This window comes from Sipha flava, unplaced genomic scaffold (genome assembly GCF_003268045.1).
Source record: "Sipha flava isolate LNK unplaced genomic scaffold, YSA_version1 220_pilon_pilon, whole genome shotgun sequence".
NCBI classification, from domain to species: Eukaryota; Metazoa; Arthropoda; class Insecta; order Hemiptera; family Aphididae; genus Sipha; species Sipha flava.
In genome coordinates this window covers 858894-884687 of record NW_020272849.1, presented here as the reverse complement: position 1 = coordinate 884687, position 25794 = coordinate 858894, and the positions used below count along the sequence as shown (strand labels likewise).

General features: G+C 27.0%; 1 protein-coding gene across 2 annotated transcripts in view; it reads right to left on the bottom strand.

Moving 5' to 3' along the window:
• Positions 1–25794, bottom strand: part of LOC112683120 (rho guanine nucleotide exchange factor 40-like) — a 156476-nt gene that overhangs the window by 118413 nt on the left and 12269 nt on the right. For both annotated transcript variants that reach the window (XM_025554009.1, XM_025554010.1), the window contains exons 2-3: positions 16301–16852; positions 7329–7547 (exon numbers count right to left, since the gene is read on the bottom strand). In XM_025554009.1, coding sequence (XP_025409794.1) covers positions 7329–7547; positions 16301–16852 — 771 coding nt within the window. The remainder of the gene's footprint in view (positions 1–7328; positions 7548–16300; positions 16853–25794) is intronic.

The window sequence follows — 25794 nt, the reverse complement described above, 5'->3', positions numbered from 1 at the left end:
GAATAATAACGAAATAACGAATTAATATTAGAGTAAATTATATTTGTAACATAAAATATTCATAATGATAAATCGTATAAAATGTACAGTAATACCTACCTATGCATATAGTAGGCAGTAGACTGAAAAGTTAATTAAAACGCAGATAACTAGTACTATAATTAATATGGCAGCATCTTAGATATTTATTAAGCTTTTAGTTTAATCATCTTAACTAGTAACTATATACAAATAGTATACAGAAAATATTAATAATAATAATAATAATAATAATATAATAATTATGTATGTATTTATATTCATAACTATATCATACATATACTGTATACATATTAAAGTAACATTAAGTAATAGTTTATGGGTATTATCATAAAAATTATAAAAAATAAACCAAGACGTAGGATACAATATTATTCTATTACGATTCTAAAATTATGAAAGGAAAAAACTTAAGAATAATAGAATATATGAATTGATGAAAATGTTAGTTTTGCGATATAGGTTATTATTATTTAGTACTTCAAAGTTGGTACGTCTACATATAATAAAAGGGTTAGATAAAAGAGTATTAAATATATGATATCTATAAATATTTGAAGTTGTCATATTATTAATAACACTTACACAAACACAAATATAAAAAATAACTAATTTTGGTATAAGTATATATTATATTCTATCATATAAGTTAAAATTTGAAAATATTATTTGTTTCTCTCCACAACCAAATAATTTATATCAATACATTAAAAATGTATTTTAATAATATTTTGTATGAATAATAAGCAAATACATGAAGAATAGTTTTTGTAGGAAAAATATAATTAAAATAAATAATAATATAACTATTATGAATTTTCGGAAGGTCATCTCAAAGATTCATACAAAAAAAAACTTAATTAAAAAATGAATTAAATTAGTCACGGATTATTTATGTAAATTAATATGCCTCTGAAAAGATATGGTACACATTATGTTACATTATTTTAAAATTATTAATAAACATTTAATATAAATTGTTATAAATTGATATAATATAACTTTTAACAATTGTATTCTGGTTGTACACGTATTTTCTTTTTCAACAAATGTATTCGAACCGAACAATGAAAAATAATTATAAATCAAAAACATAAAAATATGGATAATATGTATTATTAAAAAAATAAGTCTGTCATGTATAAATTATACCCTTAAGTAATAATTTATTTAACTGAATTCGTAAAAACTATTACACATTATTCTTAATAACTAAACGAAAATACATCAATACATCTAACATTTAGTGTAATACATACGATATGAAAATATTGGTAAACTGTATGTATATATAACTATAATATAAATTAAGAGAAAATTTCTTTAACATTTCATTTAATATAACAGCACCAATATCTAGTCTTCAAGATCACGATTATTATTAATTACAAAATATATAGGTTCATTGTTCATAATTGTCATGTATTCGTGACTTATTTTGTTTGTGTATACTAAAATTGTTACCTATCAAATGATAGTCTTTATCGTGTGATTTTAAAATGCCATCAAATATTTATTTCTATTCATCATATTTCTATAGTAATAAAAAATAAACTTTCCCATTTATTAAATAAAAAATACTTATTAATTTGTAACGATCACGGTTTTCTAATTATTTTGACTTTATATCGGTGAAATGTAAAAGTATTAATGGTAAATTTAATATTTTAAAAAATAAATATTTTTTTAAGCCATTATTAGCTGTAATATCACCATTTTATATTTATTTTATATTTAATATTGTATGAATATCATATATGTTTGTTTTTGTTAAGTCTTGCCGTTATAAGTTTAATTTTGTTAGATAAAAATACCGTATTCTTAAAATTTTTTAAAATTTACTTACAAATAAACCATGGTTATCCTACAACTATGGCGTTAATTATTTGTATTCGTACCCTACATTGTCAAAGAATTTAAAATAGAAATAAAAAAAATTAAAAATTAGTATAAAAATTGAACAATTTTTCGCTGTAGCGAATAGTTTCTTTAATTTCTTATTAAATACATCTCTGAATGTGTCCGTGAATACTTCATTTCTAATTAAAATGTCTTCTAATGAAAACTAAAAGTAAATGATGACAGTATTTATTTAATTTTTTTGGTAAACATATTAATAAATAATTATGTATGTTATATTTACCCAAAAGGAAAATTTAAAGTCTCACTAAATCAAGAACTACAATAATATTAGTATAATACAAAAATCTAATTGATATCTACATGATGGCCAAATTATATCATGAAAATCTAAGCTAGTTGAGAAATAAAATATAGGTGTATCATAATAACAGAAGCAAATTGCCGGAAATAGGAAGTACCAGGCAACGTCCTGACACCAATAATAAATTATCGTGGCTTCTTGAGCACTGCCAATGAATAAACTAATAGAAATTAAAGTTCTGACTTACGTTCAGTAGACCCTATAATTTCAAAAATTAAAATGCTAAAGATATATATTCAAAAATTAAAATGTTTATGTACATAACATTAGAATATAAAAGAGAAACAAATTTTTTGATCGATTTTAATCACAAAGTACGTAAACTGATTTCAGTATTTATTCACCAGTGATATATTATAAAATAAATAATACTATGTTATTATAAGGAATATGAAATTATTTTTTAATGTTGATTTTGTACCTTCATTAAATTCGAACGAAGAAAAATAGCTAGAAATCAGTTAACTTTCCCTAGAACGCGATAAGTGTATCAAGCTTCAAGATTCGTCCCAATATATACCTAATAATAAATAAAATTAGTGTCACAACATCCACACATTCTGTAATCGTGTCTTAGATACTCATTAAGAACTCGAACGCGTAACCTAAGTATCGTGGTGATTATCACAAAATGATGAATAGCCTACTTAGTACGCCTTATTTACGAGTCCAAAAGACAAAAAAAAAAAAATTTCAATAAACTGTACTATTATTTTTCTAGAAAAAATAAGATTACTAAATTTTCAAAGAGGAAACATTCGCCAAAAGAAAGGGAAACAATTTACTGTACGCCCTTTATGCTTGATATCTCAATATCTCTGGAAAAATATTATTATATGACTGGAGGAAGAGTTACTATTATAGCGATACAAGTAAACAGATACGAATCCGGAAAAAAAAATTCGTGGTCGCCAACAGGGTTCACGATGTCCAGTTTAGTGCATCAGTAACGACCAAATACAATCTACGCCATCTCGTTTTGAAAACATTTCTCAGTCATTCATTGGAAAGCAACATTTTATAATCACACGTCTGCAAAATATCTGTACACAATATATACCCTGAAGGAAAAATAACGCCGTATACGTCGATAACGAGCATTCGCGATATTAGATTGAAATATAATTTAAATTAAGTGTTTTTAGGTATTTTGAATTTCATATGGCTTGTCGATTTTATTCATAACTTTTTCCCATTTTAAGAAATTAACCCCTATGGGTATTCGTGCAAGTTTTCACTTTTAAATCTTAAAAAAATTATTCTTCATTCGCAAAATAAACAAAACGATTATGAATATACATGCATAATATTATATACAATTGTTTAAAAAGTTATTTCTTAACGATAAAAAAAACGATCAATCATGATCACAACATACTTATATCGAACCGGCCAAGATTCCCTGTGGTGAGACTGCGGTAAAATGAACTCTGTATCGAAACCTAACACACCAGCAATCATACATCATCTATTAAATGTAACTTCTTTAAATGTTACAAAAATGAGTTTACTATTATTTATTTATTTATTTATTTATTTTTTTAATTGATTGTTGAACCAATATTATACTAGGATTATAAAAAAATCAATTAAATAATCAATGAAATTATTTCACAGAACATAAATTCTCTCAAGAACATACGAAATTTAAACAATAAAACCACAGTAGAAATAATTTTATAGCATTTAGTTTAATAATTCCCTATTGATATAAATCTTAAACGATAAACAATTACTTTTTTATCTGAATAGAATAATGAGAATCAAAATAATTTTAAATTTCAATAATATATAATGTATATTATTTATATATATATTATAGTTATCAATTACTTGAATAAATATTTTAATAGATAAATTGGGTTAAGATATTTTTATTCTTTATTTTTTATATTATTTGTATAAGTGTATACAATACATTTACGATAATATTGGGAAAAATAAAAATATTTTTCACACTACATATTCATATATTAACATAATTAAGTAATAATCAATAACAATATATGAGTTTTTTATTTTGTTACATACACAAAATATAAGTTATACAACAAAGTATTATTTTTTACATCATAATAAGGTTTTTTTAATTATTATTAATTTGTCACTGGTTTTAATGGGAATACTGAAGGTCAGTTTGTCCATTGTTGGAAGACATTAAATGTATCTGTAACTGTATTGTAGTATTCCCGGGTGGTCATCCATGAATCTATCATGTCGTAACTCATTTAAGGACTATAGTTACGCTAAACACAATTTAAGCGTAACACCGAAAGAAAAATGCGGCTGCCACTGCATCATATCATGAATACAAACTTTTATAGAAATCATAAATATTTGAACGTTATATATTTTTTGTTTTCACTTTAGATTCAAGTAAAAACAATTAAACTGAACAAGCTTTTATTCTCAAAACTATTTTAAGTGTTCGTTAAAATATTTTTTATAGATTACCAATAAACATCTGTTTCAAAATAATTAAAAACACTCGTTTAATCACCTTTAAATTAATTGATTTAACAGTTTATATTTTCAATTGAATCGTTTTAACTAATTAAACCCTAATAGGAACTTAACTCTATAATTTAATAAAAAAAAATTACGGCAATATGTTTTAATTTAACAAACAATTTTAGTAAGATACTTATGATCGGTTTGTAGCTATTTAAAACAACAAAATAAAACTATTCCACAAACCTGGACAACTATTATTTTATTTGTAAACAATAAAACGGTATTTTTCGTGCATCATCATATTTATCAAAGAAATAATACTGAAGGCTAGAACCATGTTAAAGATAAATTATTGTTGGGTTGAGGATGAACACAATGGTAAACTGTTTTGAAAACAAGTTTGGTTTTGATCCAAGCCGAGATTTAAATTAGTTAAGACTTTGGTGACGGAACAAGACATGGGAAAAAATGTAAAAATGTATTAGGTCATGACCGACGTTGCCCGAAACGAATAATTTTTTAATAACTTTGAATGTTTTGTACATAAATACCACCAGAGTGTTGTCTTCCTTTTGTACGCAACCTAGCCCTTTCAGCTGTAATCATAATAATAATAATAATTGCTATTATTATTATTGTTCTCGTCTCTGTAGTAGTGAAAAAAAGCAGCCATCGATCACATACAAACAATAAGGACTGGTCGACACTATATAACGTAAGGTGTTCGTTAAAATAATGACGTTAATACAATAAATAAAATCATACATGTTCACTCAATCTAGGTATTAATCAAATCTTGTTCTATTGTACGTGAAAAACAAATTTCAAAGTTGATTTTTAATTATGTTAATTCATACGTAATACTGTTATTTAATTATGTTAAATAAAATGATAATATTGACATATAAGCCTGAAGGTATATTAAATAGATCAAAAATTTCCTACTATGTCAGTAATAAAATGTACTTTTTTAATATTAGTAACGATTTTATAAACAAGGATCAATACAACTCGAATCAAGTTTCCTTAAATTTATTAATTCAAACAATTTCAAATAGTCGTAAGGGATGAAAAACGGAAGAAGTTTATTCTGATTTATCCTTAAGATTTTATTCATTCATGAAAACACACACAAGCTTAAAATATAAGTAAAAATGTAACTACCGAGAGCGTATGGCCATATATGCACAATGTATACATATTACACAACCACCAGCTAAACCAAACTGATATTATTTTATTATGTTTTCAATTTTGGTAAATTATCAAACATTATTTGTAACCTATTACGAGTATTCATAAAATAAATTCATATGTATATTTTAATGATTCTGATATCGTATTGTATAAAATTAAACTGAATTTGCAACACGAGGTACATGCATGTACATACGTTGATATAACACATAAACGTTTTTAATAATCTAATGCATAATTAAAACATAATTTACTTGGTTAATGGAAATAATTTGCAATTAATTTTAAGTTAGAAAATTATATCATTACATTTATGGTTATACTAAACAAATATAATTACTATTATTACATGAAAATAAAAAACAAAGCAAAAATATATTACAATTTAAAACTATTAAATAAGTATAAATTGTAGACGAAAAATTAAAAATATATCGTTGAAATAAAATTGAAGGTTATTACTTTTGCACCAGTTGAAAATTAACGGTTGAAAATAATTGTAGTTCAAATTGTTAAAATAATATTGTAAAGATAATGTTTATAAAAACAATAATAAGATATACGAATGTAACTCTATAATTACATATATTAATAAATGCATTAATATACCAAAGATTTATGGCACCAATAAAATTTAATATTTTTGAATGTTATGGAAAAATTACAAAAAGAGACGCTGTCTCAAATGTGATAAAAAAACAAGTGTTGATCAATGACGAGAACTGTTCTAATTAAATTATGACAGCCACAAATTATAATTATCATTTTTCCAACCCTAAAATGTGTATATAATAATTTACTCCCTCGACTGTACAACAACACGCAAACGTGGGAAATTCGAAATACGTTTCATTGTCATAGGGCCTGAAAAACAAATTCAACATGACTCATGTATTCCATTAATCGAATAAAAATACCATTATCCACTCATGCTACAGTAAACTTTTCCTACAAACAACCCTTTTAGAATCAATGCAGAATCTTCATCATCAATATAATATATCAAACCAACCAAGGGTTGTTAGCTCCATTTCTCTCAGTACTCGAAATAATAATAGTAAAAATAACAAATGGTGCAGAAAGTGAACTGTATACACGAACATTTTAAATATATTAAACAGATAAAAATAACATGAACAGAAGACACATATAGTCATCGTAAATATATAAATAAGTAAATAATAAGTCTTATAAATAAGTCACAGTCCGAGTTACTTATTGTTGTAACATTTTACATTTGAATTAATTTCTCGAATTCCTATTTCCAGTTGAAAAAATAAGAAAAATACCAAAAGCGCATATAAAATAACAATTAATTTTTACTAATGCTTATTTCATATCCATAAATAACAGTGCTATTAAGTTTTTTCTTAACTAAATAATATAAATATAAATATATATAAACTATAAATACCTCATTTCTTCTACACATCTCGGAAATTTTTTTAAGGATTTCGTTGGCTGGTATACAAAAGCACTCATGAAAGTTAACTATGTCAGATTGGTATACATTGATAAACAGTTGTTTTGCTTGTCTCACAAGAACTGCACGCGTTTCTCTGTAATTTACATAGTACGGTCCGATCAAATTGTCTACAAGTTGTTGAACAGAAAAGATACTATGGCCCGGTTCCTAAAAAAAAAAATAAACTTTATTATTCAAATAGTGTAAATATTTCAATAAACAATAATACAAATAAAATAACAATATAAATTTTAAAGTATTATACGACAAAATATAATAAGAAAAAATATAGAATTTTTATAGTCATTTTTTGTTAACTACGGGATACTATGCCTTATTATGGATCATAGTATTTTAAATAGTTAAATCGTATAAACTAATAATAAAATACAATTTGAATTTATAAGATGAAAACGCTTTCTAGGTAAACGTTTAACATTTATGTTGGGTTTAATACAGTCGTTCATTTTAGCCATTTATTTACGTCTTCTGATCGATATTATCCAATTAAAGTGTGGATAATATTACTAAGCTAGTCTCACAAGCGTAATAGAGTTGGTTGAATTACACTAATAACAATAATGACCAGCGGAAAAAAAATAAACACAGGGTGTATTTACATAACCAGTCTCTCCATTTTCAAACTCAGTCTCCCTTGGTTTCAACAGAAAGCCAACAGTACACTTATTTCCCTTCACTCGGTCGTCTTTTATTTCTTTACCGTGTGTGTGGTCTTGGGGTAATATTCTTCTCATAAGACTGGTGCACTTGGGTAACGTTCGTATAGGGGACTATTGTTGGTCTATTTATTATAGCATATGAAATGTGTAATTCGAAAAATATAGGATCTACAATCCACAGGAAGTTAAAGACAAGAAAATATACATGTTGCACATGCAAATTTTAAGAGAATACACAAACGAATGTAATTAATAATTAACATAAGCTATTTTTTTTAATTACACTTTTAGAACGTTCCTGTTTAAAGAAAAATATGTTACGTAAATATTAACATTAAAAACTTCTACTATTGAGAATGATATAAATTTTGCGAACCATAAATAGTTTTTAGGATTCACGTCCTTCACAAAATTAAATAAAATTATAATAAATTATACACTCAACATTATTAACTTATATTTATATTTAAAGTGACAATAATAACGATTCACCACTTCAACAATAATAACTTATGTAAGTCATTACAATATTAAGTATTTGAACCCATACAAATATATTTATAAACATAAATTAATCTATTTCATGATTTTTAAATCAATGTTTTCCGTCTCTACGACGCTAATTAAAAGGCGTTTACAACTACAGTATTTAACATACATAATAAATTAGTACCAGAAAATGTACACCCAATATAATATAAATATTTGAAAAAAAAATATTATTTAAAATTAAAAATGTATTGTAATAAAATAATGTTAAGGGATTTAAATATATTTTTTAATAAAACAATTTAATGATGAGCTGTAGTTTACTTAAAAACAAACTTCAAACATGTTAATGGATAAATATATAAATATACTATATTAAAAAACTAAACACACAGCTATAATATAGGTACATTACTAAATATTGTGAACTTAGTAATTCATAAAAAAATGTAGAAATAAAGTTAATTATTTAAGAATATTTTCTTGTTTTAAGTATTCCATTGTATCGTACTGATTAACTCAAACAATCTCTTGCGTTAAGCTTTTTATCCCAGTAAACGAAATTGTAACCGCACATAATTTTAAGGACATGATAAATTTAAAAACAAAAATTACTAACAAAAGTATGTCACATTCAGAAACAAATAACTGTACAACAAAATGATTGTAATAAAATGCAAACAATTTAACCAGGGATCACGTTTATCTTCTTGGATAGTTCCGTTCTCACGAATGGTCAATAACAAAGATTTGCATCAGGTGTAATAAAAAAAAAAAAAAAGAAAAAAAAAGAAATTAACTTGAAGAATAACTAACGCGAAGTTCTTGTAATATTCCATTGTTGTACATTGTTTTATGGGGCTATTTGTTTAATAATATTGCGCTACGTATCTCAGTCGAAGATCACCGGTTAGTGGGTTGACACAATAGTATCGATTGGCCTATAAAATGCGTTTGTCGTGTATGTTATAACCTTTAATCGACCCGGATGAATTTGGACCTATAGCTCTCCCGAGATTTGGACCACGCGCGATGGTCACGAATTACGTTGCAATATAAAGCATAAGCAGGTCGGAGGGAGGTTATCGCTGCTTCTTGTCGACCAGCATATAATCCAAATGTTGTTTTATCAATATGTCCATAGAAACAACCGGACAGATATGGGTAACTTTTCTAAGGACAAACATTATTGGAGTTTGTATCTAAACGATACAAAGACTACACACACAAGCGATACGTAAAATATTATTTTTCGTGTATGATGATATTATTTTAATAACGTTTGTAATATTGTTTTCGTGGTTGTCTGGTTCAATACTAAAACGCATCCGTCGAAATGTCAAGGATTTCCGTGCACAGAATATGACCTATGGATGAGTTAAGTATGAGGATCACTAAACACTGGTCACAAATAGTACCTTTATAAGTATAATGTAATCTTTTTTCCTAAGCTCATACCTAAGGAGATCGTATACTAAAGATACTTGTGTTTATGACACCGAGATAAAACACGATTTTATAATATATAATAATAATTTTAAGTTATCGTACATTTTGTTAGTTCAATTAAAAATGAGAATCCTTACGTAACAAATGTCCTATACATTAAATAACCTAAATTATCTCAATATACATAAATATCATGTTTTATAACCAATATAAGCATGAAAATAAATAAGCAACCCAATTCAAACGGAAGTAATTATCATAAGTCATTTCCACTTGCAAGTTACAATGTGAAGTCTTATAAGTTGAAATAGTAACTTTAATTTATTTTTACTTCTTATACGTACAAACAGACATCTATACTTAACAAATTTAGTTTTACAGTGATCGCTATGATCTGTTACCTACATATTATTTATTATTTTTCATTATTAAAAATTATGATTGTGATAATTTAGAATTTCTTAATATTTTAAAATCACTTAAAAACATTAAAATTGAACATCATTTTCCACTAAAATAATGAGTGTATATGAGTATGGCGTGTTAGTTATAGTATTAAATATTCGAACCAGGTGAAAACATTTCGGCGAATATATCAAAAACAAACATCTCCGACATTACGAATTTATGAATAACGGAAATATGCAAATGAGGAAATAGTTGGACAAATACAGTTATCAATAGTATAATGGCGCTCAGTGAGTATTAAACGCGCGAAAGAAACATAAACGAAAACCGGTAATGCGAATATCATGGTGCAACTCATCGACGATTGTGTGCGATTGTACAGTATGAATGAATCATTCAAGAACCTCGGCGGCAAATAGCAGTGATTATTTAAGTACAATGTACTTATAGATATATACGTAGTGTACATATTATTATATTATAAACATTTACTTAACCTCGACGAGTACTAATAAATACGTTGGCGTCATTATTATTCAGTCAGCGGCTGAGCAGTAGCAGTGAACGAGTATAAGTACAATCAATTATTCAAATATTAACGATTGTTTATTTTTTTATTTTTTTTTCTTACCGTCTATTTTTCAAACGAAATCGAAACGCGTGCATACACACTAGGATAATATATAATACAAATACGCTACGGATATATAATATACCTACTACTGCCGCTGCGCCCATTTCATATAATATACGTATCCGGTTCGAGTTTTTATACTACCATTATTTTATCCTCTCAATTTCCACTACCACCGTTTCCACCTGCGCGGTGACAATTTCAAACTCGGGTAGGTATACACGTCCGCACAAGTACTGACACAGCGCACAGTGACTTCAACGTTACCGCCGTTACACCGTATCAACCTACCTATGCCTGTGTACATATCGTTTGCACGCGGAACTCATAAATCGTGTAAATCGAGTGCATGCGAATGCGTGGGACAAGGCTACACGGCGAGTGATACGTCAAATCTGACAATAACCGAAGATCATGGTAAACGCGAGGGAGATACCCCCTTTCACCGTATCCCCAACAATGCCAAGTTTTTTCACATTTTCGTTTACACCATCACGAACTAGCACGTTATTATTATTTTCTAAACACTTTGAATACCTACGACGAGTAATTAGGGGTGCCGTAACCCATACAACGTGAGCGGTACGATAGGAAAACTGAAGCCCAATTAAAAAAAAAAAAAAAAAATTAAAAAATAGGTTGTATAAAACATTAAAATGATAAGAAAATCAAAAAAATAAACCTAAATAGGAAGTAACAACAAGAATCATATCGGAAAACAAATGTCTTTACGGAATCGTAAAGATACTGGGACCAAGGTCCCTGTCGAGAGAAATAAAAATACAGTTATATATTACACTATTACTGCCAATAATTACATACGGAGCAGGAATATAAATATTAAGAAAAACGGAGGAAAATAAATTGATTGTTTTGGAAAGAAAAATACTAAGAAAGATCTTTGATCCTGTAAAAGACGAGGAAACTACTAGATGGATAATAAGTAAGGATAATAACTCTTTCATAATCCAAACATTTTAAATATAATCCAGATTAGAAGATAATTCAGTGAGCTAGTCACGCCTAACAAAGTCAAAACCCCCTTATTACACATAATATTGGCAAATAATCAAGTAGGGAAAATACCTCTTGAACGACCCCATTTAAAATGGGAAGATGTGGTAAAGAGGGACGTAGAATCACTAAATGGTGGTTCAGATTGGAAAATAAAAGCAGAAAACAAAGATCCTTGGGGGATAAATTGTTTGTCGGAATGGTCCAGTGGCCGTATCCTCCTTCCTCTTAAAAACGACCTTGCTATCCGATGCTCGTACACCATTCATCGTGTAATAATAATCATAAACCCGTTGTATGATTTATAAAATCGAGAAGAAAAAAATGTACGGCCACTGCCGCAAGCAAACATAAACTCTGATGACTTTTTTACCCGTTTTGTCGAATAACTCCGCCATATGCCGTGGTCACTACAAGTGGTGTATATACACTTACTCACGTAACATGTATACTACCGTGGTACACGCAGGATGAGCGTTTTTCAGCCTACGCGTCAAATCGTTAATGACCGCCTTAGGTTCAGCTAATCACAACGATTATGCGCATATGTAGATGCAATCAGAACGCACAACTGCAAACTGAAAATCTTGCCGTGTTCAAATTACGAAAACAAAAAAATCATTTATTTAAGGCATTATATTAATAATACCGCTGGTGCACCACAAACGTATACGTGATCGTAATCAGAACACGAGTAGTATAGTTTTTACTTACATATTATACTACAACCATACTAATTTTTATATGAGTCATGGTTGCATGGTAGGCGAATTAGTCAATGGATCTGTACCGTTTACCATAGCTTGAACACATGTTTTAATACATGTATTAATCTATTACATATACATAAATACTTTCTGTCATGTTATGCAATCAAGAGTATGTTATACTCAGTGAAAGTAAATAATAATAATTAATTCAAAACGTATGTAAATCATCATCGTTCAGTATTTCTAACTAATTACACATTTATAGATGAAAGGAAATAAATAAATTACTTACTTTATTTTATGCTTTTACGTAAAATTATTATGGTTTGATAAATACAATGCAAAATATAAATTATGAAAAACTATATTGACATATCATACAGATTTATGGTATGGCATGAATTACCATAATAAAATCCATAACCAAAATATCACATATAAGAAACAATAATAGATTGATCTGAAAAATCATAATGCATTTAAAACATCTAAGATGGGAAAATCGATAAAAATGAATTTGGTTAACTACATTCATAACACTAAGTTATTTTTAAGTTCGACACTTCAATTATGCATCTGTTGAACTCTTTTTAAAATTATAGATATAGTTATTAAGATAGATGATTTACGATGCGTAACTTACAACTGGTAGGCACTAAAAGGTATAAACTGATTGGGTGTATCGAGAAAAAATAAAATAATAATATTAATTGAATTCCAAAGATAGAAACGTAATTATAATAATCCGATATAATAGTTATGAGAATTTCATAATCTGTGTCGTGCTCGATTTTAATTTCCACCATCACCGTTCATCGGGAATGTTTAATCGTTTAAAATTTGATCGATAGTTGTAAAATAATAATAAACTAGATAATTGAAAGTGCTGTTGATGGAAAAATATATGTAGGTAATATAACTCACGTAACAAGTCACATAAAAACGATATATACATGTATATCCAAATCTTTTACTTTTGAAATTTTTTAAACATAATATTTTACGTGTATGTAATCTATAATTAATAATATAACATATTAAATAATAAATATTTCCGTAACATTATAAAACCGATAAGCAGTGATCGAATACAATCTAACTAGAAAAATTATAAGAACCAAATCACTGTTAAGGCATGACATAACAATGATTTCCATGCAAATTTTTCAAACTTAAAAAAAAAAAATTGCGAATAGTGAATACAATAACACGTTGTCTTTACATGCGTCGTCTAGAAATATTTGGGAGAAAAAACCATAAAATATATCGGCTCCAACTATATCATAACATTTACTATGTACGGCACATATAACACACAATCGTCGTTATTAACTCGCACGTACGATGATCTCGACAGTACCAGAAATAGAACTGCCCGGAACATAACCACCGGCAGTCAACGGCGACGTTTCTCTAAAACGGTCGGGCCACATGACCCCAAAAACTACGACTGGAGGGTACGTATATATTTAATGGCCCGTAACACAGAGGTGCTCTCGATAGGACGAGTGCCGTGTATTCAGTATGGGGCGACTGAGTCGAAAGCACACGTGGTAGTCATATTTTTAGCTGGGCCGTCACTGAGCCGTAAGTCATGTATAGCAGCTATTATACATATTGTGTACATACTATAGTACATATTTAAATATATATAAAATGTATATATCATATACGCATACATATTCGCATACAACACCAGCTCGTAGTATACACATATATACACTAACTACCAGAAATATAATTTTATACTAATTTTACCTAATTTTACTTCCTACCATCTAGTCGACGATCGAATGATAAACATTCAAAACGGAACAATACAAATATATAATAGTATGTATGAATAGTATATACAAATATATAATAGTATATATGAATATTTCTCCTACATTAATAACACTATTACTTTAGATACCTTTATCATGGCCACACATAAAATTTTAATAACCATGTCATAAAATTATAATCGATCTAAAACATTTAAACGTGAAAAAAACAGTAATACATAATGTCATTTCATATTGTTTATTGTTAATCACATCTATTAATCGAAATTGTTAAAATCTGTTATTCGTCTATATTATTCTTTATCGCATTTGTTATCCACCTTAAACTGAATGAAAAGCGAAATGTATTGGCTTTACTACGATGTGTAAATTCTTTTTGTGTCCCAAGTACATGATTTCGACTAGAATTAATGGTCCAATCATCCCTATCATCCTGATAGAAAATGTCTTGTTGATACTTTGAGAGAATAATTTAACACCTCAACAATTATCTTAATATAAAAAACTGATGAAAAGTTATAAAAAAATAACAGCAAAATTTACGTACATAGGTTTTCGATATAATCAAATTTTTATTTTCATCGTAACTCAAAAAATATCTAAAGTATCTAATCAAACATTGAGCTTCTTAAGAATGTAACATTAAATTAGAAACGTAAATATATATGCACAAAAAAAAAATTAAAAATATAAAACACTTATAAAAATGCTCATTACTTACTCAATTTTTATTTTTATGTATTCGAATAAATAGTTTGAAATGTTTTTGTAAAAGTATTCACATTTTAATGTTAACGAATTTAAATGTTTTTACATGAAATCGGCGTCCTACTTTTACGTATTTTAGTATTAAAGTATTTTTCCGAAAAATAAAATAACAATTTAAATGACTGCTTGATAAAAGTTATACATAAACAAATAAAAATATGAGCATATCGTACACGTACACACATTTAAGAATGACGCGTAAGATAATACTAAACAGTGCTTAACAGTGCATGTATAACATGAAAAGTACAACCCGTATCAAACTTTCACGATTATTAATACTTATTAGACACGACAGTTAAAAACGTGTACCTATTTATTTTATTTCATTTTTTTCTATCCATAGAAAAAATATACCTATAGAAAATAGTTTTTCGGATTAGACTTTTCTTATTGAGGCGGGACGTAATATAATATATCGCTGCAGGGTGTCGCGCACGACGGCAGTACATAATACACAAAATATACCATTACTATTACGTTCTATAAGTCTTATATATTATACGATCAAAGTTACAAGTTATTATTACGTATATATAATTAAACAGTATATACATATGTATGTATACAGTTTGACCCACGTGTCACCCTTATATTTAAACTGTGAATTAATATTTTCTTTTTAGGTCTAAACAACTTCGGTGTTCTACCATAATGCATGTGGATATTTTCAGCAAATGATTAATTTTGAAAAAAAAAAATAACCTTTTGAAAAAATCGTTTTCATTAAAACGGTCGCAAATTTTTTATGGATCCGATTGCTTGCCGTGGGCGAAAACTGAGCTTAAAACAATTCATTAACCACTAAAACAGCGAAACTCGTACGAAACAACTTAACAAATATAACTTATTCGACTGCGGAACCTTTAGAACACACTGTAAATAGTATGCAAGACTTAGTGATCAGTATGGCGCGATAACAACAATAATAATAATAACGTATTGACCGTTGTGTACGTGCATTACAACAATATATACTCACGTGTGCGCACAACGAGGCGGTGGCGACCGAAGGACTTTCGACCGTTGTAGCAGACGTCGAAAAGTCTGACAACGCGCGAACAGCCGGTGGCGATGGCGAAGGCGGCGAGCGGTCCGGCATCACCGGCATCGGGTCTACGTGGTCAGGCTCGGGCACCACGGACACGTATTCATGGACGACGTGCTCGCTGACGAATTGGTCGGTGACCAGCCACGCCGGCGCATCGATGACGTCGGCAATGAGCGCCGGTTGGATGCACAGATTAATCGACGGCTGCAGTTGTGGCTGCGGCTGCGGCGGTGGACAGGGCTGCAGCGACGACGACGAAATCGCGGTGTCTGAATTTTTCTTCTTCTTCTTCCGCCTAGACAGTTGCCGGTATAAATGTCCGACACCCGTGGTCGCGGTAGCAGTGGTGGTAGTAGTGATGGTGGTGGTGATGATGGCGGTGGTTTCCGTCGTCGTCGCCGCGGTCGTCCATGTCGTCGTGGTGATAGGATTCCGCGAACGATCCGCAACCGAATTTGTATCTGCTGAGATGTTCCCGGAAGTCTACAAAACAAATATGCAAAATATCTATCAATATCGTTTTTTTTTTTTTTTTTATCCTAGTACCTTTTCACTTGTATTCCAATACTAAAGGCGTCAATATTTTTTTTTAGATTTACACCTAAAAAATCAATCTTCAATATCAAATTTTCGAATCATAAAATACGTCTGGGTAATTCGGATAATAAATCTATTATGATCCCTAGGGTGCAGAAGCCTACGCATATATTCTCTCGAAACGTTTATTCGATATTTAAAAATATGATATAACTAGAAATTCCGATTGTAAGTTAACACAATATAACAATATAATATAATACAAATATGTTTTATGTGTTCAGCTATTTTTACTAGTTCATTGTCATTATTGTTATTTTATAATAAAATAATAAAAATTATAATTTATTAAAATACGTATATACGAGTATATACGAGAAAATCGTACAAATAAAAATTATTTTTGATAACAGGTATTTTAGAATTACGTCAATACACAAAACACTTCTATAATAAATATAATTAATATAATAAAAATATAACTAATATAATAAATATTAATTCTTGCTTATTCAATATTAATTCTATAAATATTATTTCTTCTAAATTTTAAATTATTTAAAATAATAAAAAACTTTAAATGTAGTGTTCAATAATTTTTTTTAATATAATTCGTTAGGTTTCTAGACTTTAAAACGAATTTAAGTAACAAATGATAACAAGCAGAATAATTAGTAAAAAAAAAAAAACTATTTACTCAGTCAAATCCACGATTATTTGTTGTACATAGTTTATACATTCTCAGTTCCGTAAACCTAATAGCATCAATTTTTTGACGAATATACCCGGTAATCCTATTAGAGAGTATCAACAGGGATGTCCGCCCAAAACAAAATGCCTTGATACATTCTTTCTCATTTTTACCTTATGCAATATGTAATAAGCAGAATTAATAACTATTTTATAAAACATAGACTAAAATCTTCTCAGTGATTATTTTATAAAAATAGCAGTATTTTACGATGTATGAATATATGTTTATATATATATAATTTATAATTACTAATAATACACACGGTGATCAATTTGGTGCAATTATTTCAAATTAAATCAACTGAAACATAATAAGTTCTCCATAATTTCTAGCAATATAAATGTAAATACACACTGAAAAATCGTACTAACAAAAATGATTACACACATATGCATAAACGTGAATGTCATTGTCATTGTCTATAATTTCTATCAACACATATTCAGTATAAGTTTGGTATATATACCGCTTTTATATTATAATGTAACCACAAATGAGTTACACGTAGTTCGGTTTAAATTAAAATTTCAACTAATAACTACAGATTAATTTATATGCTGATAATTTCCGACACGAGTTTTATCACAGAGCAATTCATTATGAGGCGTAACGAATATAAGAGTATAAAAACTTAACACGATATTGCTTTTAGATAAAGAAAGTTGGTTTGTTTTTTTCTTGTATACCAATTTGTTACAGTTCCTGGTAGGAGGAGGTTAAACGTCAATATATTAAATGTGGTTGAAAAACGATTGATTAAACCTATGAAAAATGTAATCAACACTTTTACATTTAAAAAATATCGTGATTACACATGGGTATGTTAGTATAAATTATAGATAGATATACGAGTAACGAGTATACATTTTAATACGCATTTAAATTTTCAAGAATGAACAGTATATATACTACGTCAGTGGCGTTAAATATAGAAATATTAAAAAATATTATAATAAAATACAATTAGGTGTGGGCAAGCGTTAAGCCTGTAATGTACACACCACAGCATGCACGCGTAAGAATATATGTTTACGGTCGAAAGCGTTCTTGTCTTGTCGATAGGATTGTATGTACTTGTATACTCGAACGTTTCTGATCTTGTATTAACCAGGGGGGGTCTCCAAAGAACGGTGATTATTTTATCGAACATGTTAACGGTGTACGAAGAGCATAGGGATGCTTTGACTGGTTTTGTACAAACTTATCTTTACCACACCCGTAAGTGACCGGTCAACTAAGAATTCTCAAGCAAGCTAAATACCAACGATTTGTGTGAATGGGTAACCTTACCTAGGTATACTCGCCTAATGAAGAGAACATAAATTAATCAAACAATTGTTAATTAATAAGGGATTTTATTAAATTTAAAGAACAATAAAACAAACACAAAATATGAAAAAATTAGATCGTCAATATAACTAATAAGGTGTTGGAACAAATTTCCTAATTAATTATTGATATTATGAAACAATGGATTATGTGATAAGTAAAATAACACAATAGGTAACTTGAATGATAATGGACTTTTAGTAAATTGTCGATCGACTAACATAAGAAGATTGATAAAACCGGTTTTTAAAATTAAATAATTAATTTGTTTGTATAGTTCATAATTATATTGAGTAACTATGAATAAAAACAAAAAATATTACATTTTTTAGTATTATTTAAAATTACTTCAAAAGTTATAGGAAAATAGAGAAACATTAATAAATAAATAAAAAATTAATAATGTATCGTAAAGAAAATGTTTAAACATTCATATATATATATATTTAGTATACTTACCAAATATCAGTTAACACTAAAGAGTCATATAATATCCTAATATATTTTTACCATAATTATTTTAACTGTACTTTACGACATTGAACTTTAATAAATACAAAACATTTTCTAAGAGTATTTCGGAATACATTAACTGCATAACAATTACATAATAATATAGAGGTACTCAATGAATCATTAAGATGGCGAGGGATCGATTCAATTGTTTTGTTTGGTGGTAAATATGGAACTAATACAAGTACAAAATATACTACAAAGAACTAATTTAAAAAATTATATTGTCACGATATTCTAGCAAACAAAGAAGTAATGAGAAAAATAGTTTGTACGTCAAAAAAATAATCAAAATCAGTTTTAACTCGAAATATATAATTTGCGTGAATGTCAACATAGAAAAAAATAAGATAACAAAATTATTACAAAATAGAAACCATCATCTCAAAATATTATATTTAATTTGGAAAGAAACTTTAGGCTTTACCAGTAATAAAATGAATATTATTATGAATTAATACTATTTAATGCAATAAAGATATTATTATATATAAACACAGGTATAATATATTACACTAATCACAAACAAATACATATTTTGTACGCAAATAATAAAATATTTGGATTAATATAAATCTATATTTTAGGATTTAATACTTAAAATACTAATAACAACAAATAGTTATTGAATTTATGAAAGAAAATTAATTTTTTCGTCCATTAACAAACACATTTTTAATTATCGGCTCAGACAAGTAGTATTTTACCTAAATTAATATTAATTATAACATATATATATAATATTATACATTTTAATAGCGTCAGAAGTTCTGATTCGGAACACTTTGATTATTATTTATACTAATAATAACCAAATTAATGGTTGTTATATTTCGAATACTATTGGTTGAAAAGTATAATTTATCACAAATATCACCTATTTGCTAAAACCGTTAATTTAAAACTGGTATAATTCCATGGTTGGGTGAAATACAGAGACTAGAGGAGATACAGGTATTACTATCGTAAAATCTATTGTGAATAAAAGAGGTCAAGCGGAACAGTTTAAGTTTCTAAAATTTGCTTATAAAGTAGTAAAACCAAATTTCTGAATTATTATTTTAATTTTATTTAAAAAAATTTGAAATAACTTTAAAATGCTATCCTTCTGGTCAAAAGAGTATAAAATATCTATAATATGATAAATTAGAATAAATGGATAGGAATTAAAAGTATTAACCTATTGTGCATAATTTATAGAGAAACATAACAACCAAAAAATCCTATTTTAATCAAGCTAAAACATTAACTGATTTCGGATGTTGATAAAACTCATTGTGAATTTGTGCTCCTCCTGATTTTGATAAACAGTTAATCAAATGAGAGGTGAGGTCGAGCTTATTCAAACTCTATTTCCCTTTTAGAAACCATATAACAATTGCATTTACAATAAATCTAGGTTCTAGTGAACGTACTTCCCGAGATACTTCCCTATATTATTTGTATAATATAAAATATTAAATTATATTCATAATTTAAAAAGTTAAGTATTTGGAAATCAATATAAATGTTTCACGTAACATCATGAATTGATGATTGGTAACGTTTTTCCAATATATACACTGTATACATATAATTTATCTACAAAAAAAATCTTTAAAATTGAAAATATAATTACAGTTATTCAGCAAATTGTATTACTGAAAGAAATTAAACAACACATATTCTATGATCATTTATTAATTCATTATTAATTTATCATAATTTATAATACTAAATGTATCATATTCCAATAATTTCTTATAATTACTACATATATATAATGCAATTGCATTTTTTTTCTGTGTTGTTAGTTTATAAACACCTATATTAATTATACATTGGTTAATTTAAAAATCCAATTCACCATAAAAATACATATAAAACCTATAGCGGATCATTTGCTTTTACTACTGTTTTGATTCTTCCACATACAATTATTTTATATACATTGAAAATGAAATAATGACTGTGGTGGAACGGCAATGGAGGAAGTTTACATCTTATTTCCGGGGCTGGGTCTATAAAATGCAGGATATAAACAATACCACGGTATATCGTTTTGAGCGAATTCTCTACAGTTTTTATGAAAATTTATACTAAATCTATATAATATGAATCCGACTATTTACAAATTACTAACACTCATACCAATTAATGTCACTTTATACTTTTTAAGATTACCATGTAAAACAATAAGTTTACTTTTACACGATATCCAATGTAAACCGCATTTTCGATATGTCGTGTAGGTGTTTTCTGTTAGTACAAGGTCAACATTTTATGATAGCACAATTGATAAGAAAAAAATAGTCATTGGATGCCATAGAAATGCAAAATATCAACAGCGTCACGTTCTGTTTTTTTCTTCTTACATCAAGTTTACCATGAAAGTATCACAACCCCGATGGAATTTATGGGCCATGACATAATACAGTTGAAATCTAATGATCGTACACCTACGCGCGGTCAACATAGTTAAATCACTAACCTATCACACGTATAAACTATGAATACTATATGTCCATAGACAAAATAATACATAATTTCCATTTAAAACGTACAGTCTCCCAATATTCATGAACACTTATCACATTTTTCCACTATGTGAATCAAAATCCTCTTTTCTTTATAAATTCATTCCATTTAGAAACTTTTTCAAAACATATAAGTCAATATTTAAAAATTAAATGATTATTCTAAGTATTTTATGTCATAAAATGGTGTTTATATTAGATGGACAATTTAAATTCAAACATTTCGCAAATTAGTTGTTACGCAAAAATTTTGAATAATACACCAACAACTAAATTTTTAAATTTAACTCGGAGCTATTAGGTAAATAATAGGGTTCTTTTAATTTTAATTAAGTAAAATAATTCTATTTACTTTAGCTAAATATAAAAATTCTTTAAAAGAATATTTAAGTTCTATTATTTCAAGTTTTTAAATATGCTTATACAGACTTCAATTTATTCTAGAATTTATTTAATCATGTTTCAACTTTATAACACATACAAATGTTAAGATATTTTTATTAATAAATAATATTAAGTAATACTAAATTGTTTATTGATCAATTTTATGGTTTAATAAAATGCATAAATGCATACTCATTAGTCGTTTAATTAACTGGAATTTTGGTTATTACAGTGATTCATTATTTTAATTAAAATTAGTTTTGTAACAGTTATAACAAAAAGAGGTATTATGTATTTCAAAAATGTACATAGATTTCGTAATATGGAAAATAATCAATTGTGATTTTTAATATAGTTTGAAACTCTTTACACGTAATTAAAAAACATTATTTTAATAAAATTACTGAAAAAAACATTTCTTAGTCTATGTTTGTATAATGACGGATAGATTTTTAACTATGGATTTGACATTCGTCAGATTTGCAACACGTGTTATGAACCAAAATAATCTCAACACTTGCTATGCATATGATGAAGCATAATATGAATCATCGTCATCGTTTGGTTTTTTTTTCATTCTCTTTCTGCTTTCAATATTGACGGTCGTTCAATTACAGTCGAGACGATTACCGAACGAAAAACAAGACAGGTTACAGAAAGATTTTATTCCTATGTGAACCTTAATAGAAATATATAATGTACTAGCAAATTAAAAAATGTCTAATGACAAAATTAATGAAAGCATCGATAGATAACCTATATATTTAACATTCAAAATCAAAGAAGGAACAAATTCGTACATTTATCATTTACAATTTGATTACGCTATTATTTATATAGAGTTTATAATTATTTAAAAATATTGATATTAGGCTTATTTAGGCTGCAGTTAATTTAAACTAATAAGATTTGAAGTTCTACAAATTTTAATGTCTTTCTCATTCGGTCAAATTTATTTAACATAATATGATCATTATTAAAACGCAAATATACTTTATAAAATCAAATTTAAATGAATAAAGAATTGTAAATATCAAAATTAATAAAATAAATAAATTATCTTATCATAAAAATTATTTATTGTGTAACATATGTCAAAAACATTTAATACAAATGTACCTATACAATGTATGATATAATTATATAGAAAAACTTATATATGAGTATAAATTTCAAGGTTACTGTTTGTATTAATGAAAAATTGTAATTCATTTAATTGTAAATCTCTGACACTAAAATAAGCAAAGCGGAACGAATGGTTAATGCCAGAAAATTCAATCAATTATTTTTTACTTTTATTATAGGTAGCGGAATTCTCGTAAAATACTTTACAACAATTTGTTTTTTTTTTTCAAAAAGAGCTTTTATGAACTATTCAACTCGATGATTAGATTATTTATCTTAAAGTATGATATATTATATTCAAAATTAGAGCTCTTAATACACGTGAATTCACGGAATTCACGTGTCACGTGTCACGTGTAAAATCCAAAATAAAAACGTATATCCTTAACTTAATACTGTACTTTTAATATTTTATTAAAACTTCAAGTGTATAACATAAAATTACTAATTTTACCATTTGTAAAAATGGATATATATTTTGGATAAACATGTATTTCACGTGTACACGTGAATTCCGTGACACGTGTTTTAAGAGCTCTATTCAAAATAATGATAATCGATACAACATAAAGAATAAAAGCAACAGAACATTAATAAAGAGATTGAATCATACAATAAAGATAAGACCTTTAAATATTTATATATATTTAATAATAAACAAGATTAAATTTACAACCCATTTGGACTTAAAGTTTGCGATAGAGAAGATATGAATGAGTAGGTTTTAAGAATTAAATGAGGAAATCCAACTCAAAGTTTAATAGAGAACACAGGACAAATAAAGAGAATATGTGACAGATCCAAATAATTTTCTCCGCATGCAAGTTACCGAAAAAGGAATAAGTTAAATAAAGTCTAAAGGTATGGGAAAGTAAAAGGTGGGACCCTATACGTAAACGATTGAACTATATGATAGAAGATCTAGATAATAATAAATTACTGAATCAGATATTATTAAAGATGTTAGGGATTATAGATCGGAGTCTAGAGACAAATCTGCAGAAAGATTATTCCAATATACAGACCAAAGTTTAAAAACATGACATCATAAAAATGAAGTAAAGTTGGACTGAAGAATAGGAGAAAAAAAAGACCAATAAAATTAGAATATAAAAAAATTAAATAATTAACATGGCTGGGGTAAATATAAGAATTTATGAAAACGTATACCAATATATGTTTGCATGCAATAATATAATTTATATAAAAAATAAACCCTATTCATTAAATTTAAATATTTAAAAAATACATTTCAAATCAAGAGCGTATTTACTCGTATAAATAAATATTTAGATACATAAATATTATTGAACTTTGTTAAAAACTGAACTATTTTATATAAATTGTTATCGCCTTTAGTTTAATCACAGAAAAATCAAATTAATTAGAGTAAACAATTATTTTTAAAATTGTACTTGCTCCTATGACACAAAGATACATTACATTCTCATGCAAAGACCACCCAAAAGAAAATATTTCATCTATTTTCTTATACAATGATCATATCAAAATGATTAACACATTTTTCTACAAAAAAAATCATGAATGTTCTTCAACTAATTGCTCAATTACATGTTTACGAACGCCAACAGCAATGAACAAGAATAAGCCCTAAAACTAGTATAGAATACATAAATAGTATAATTTCCTTCAACTTGTCACAACCACAATATAGAATAATTTATATTCATCAAATATTGTTGGTTGGAATCAAGAAAATATTAAGGAAAGAGTTTCAAATTATAAAGTAAAAAATATCATTTAATATTTTTTTAAATATTTCACAGTAGGTATTAATTTTTTTAACACGAAGCTAACATGTGTATAGATGATCTACCGTATACATAATATATGTTAGATGATTCAAATTATATTTTATACAAAATATAATATAGTAAGAAATACTATAGACTCGACCTTAGATATTCACCAAATTTACATATTTATCAATACTATTATACAATAAACACTAAAAATATTTATTTATGATACGAAACATTTATGATACATAAATACAAACAGTTATCTTAAAAAACAAATAAAAAATATTGTGTAATTAATAGATCATACACTCCCTGGATACATAATATTTTGTTGTATTATTGATTATAAATTCACAAAAGAATTTTGACCGATGTTTTTATAATTTTTTTTTTTTTAGATTTAATATTAATTTTATAAAATTAAAATAAATAATAAATGTAAGTATGCCGGAGACATTCAGATACAAGTGAACAGTTTATATTTATGATACAAGTTGAATAATT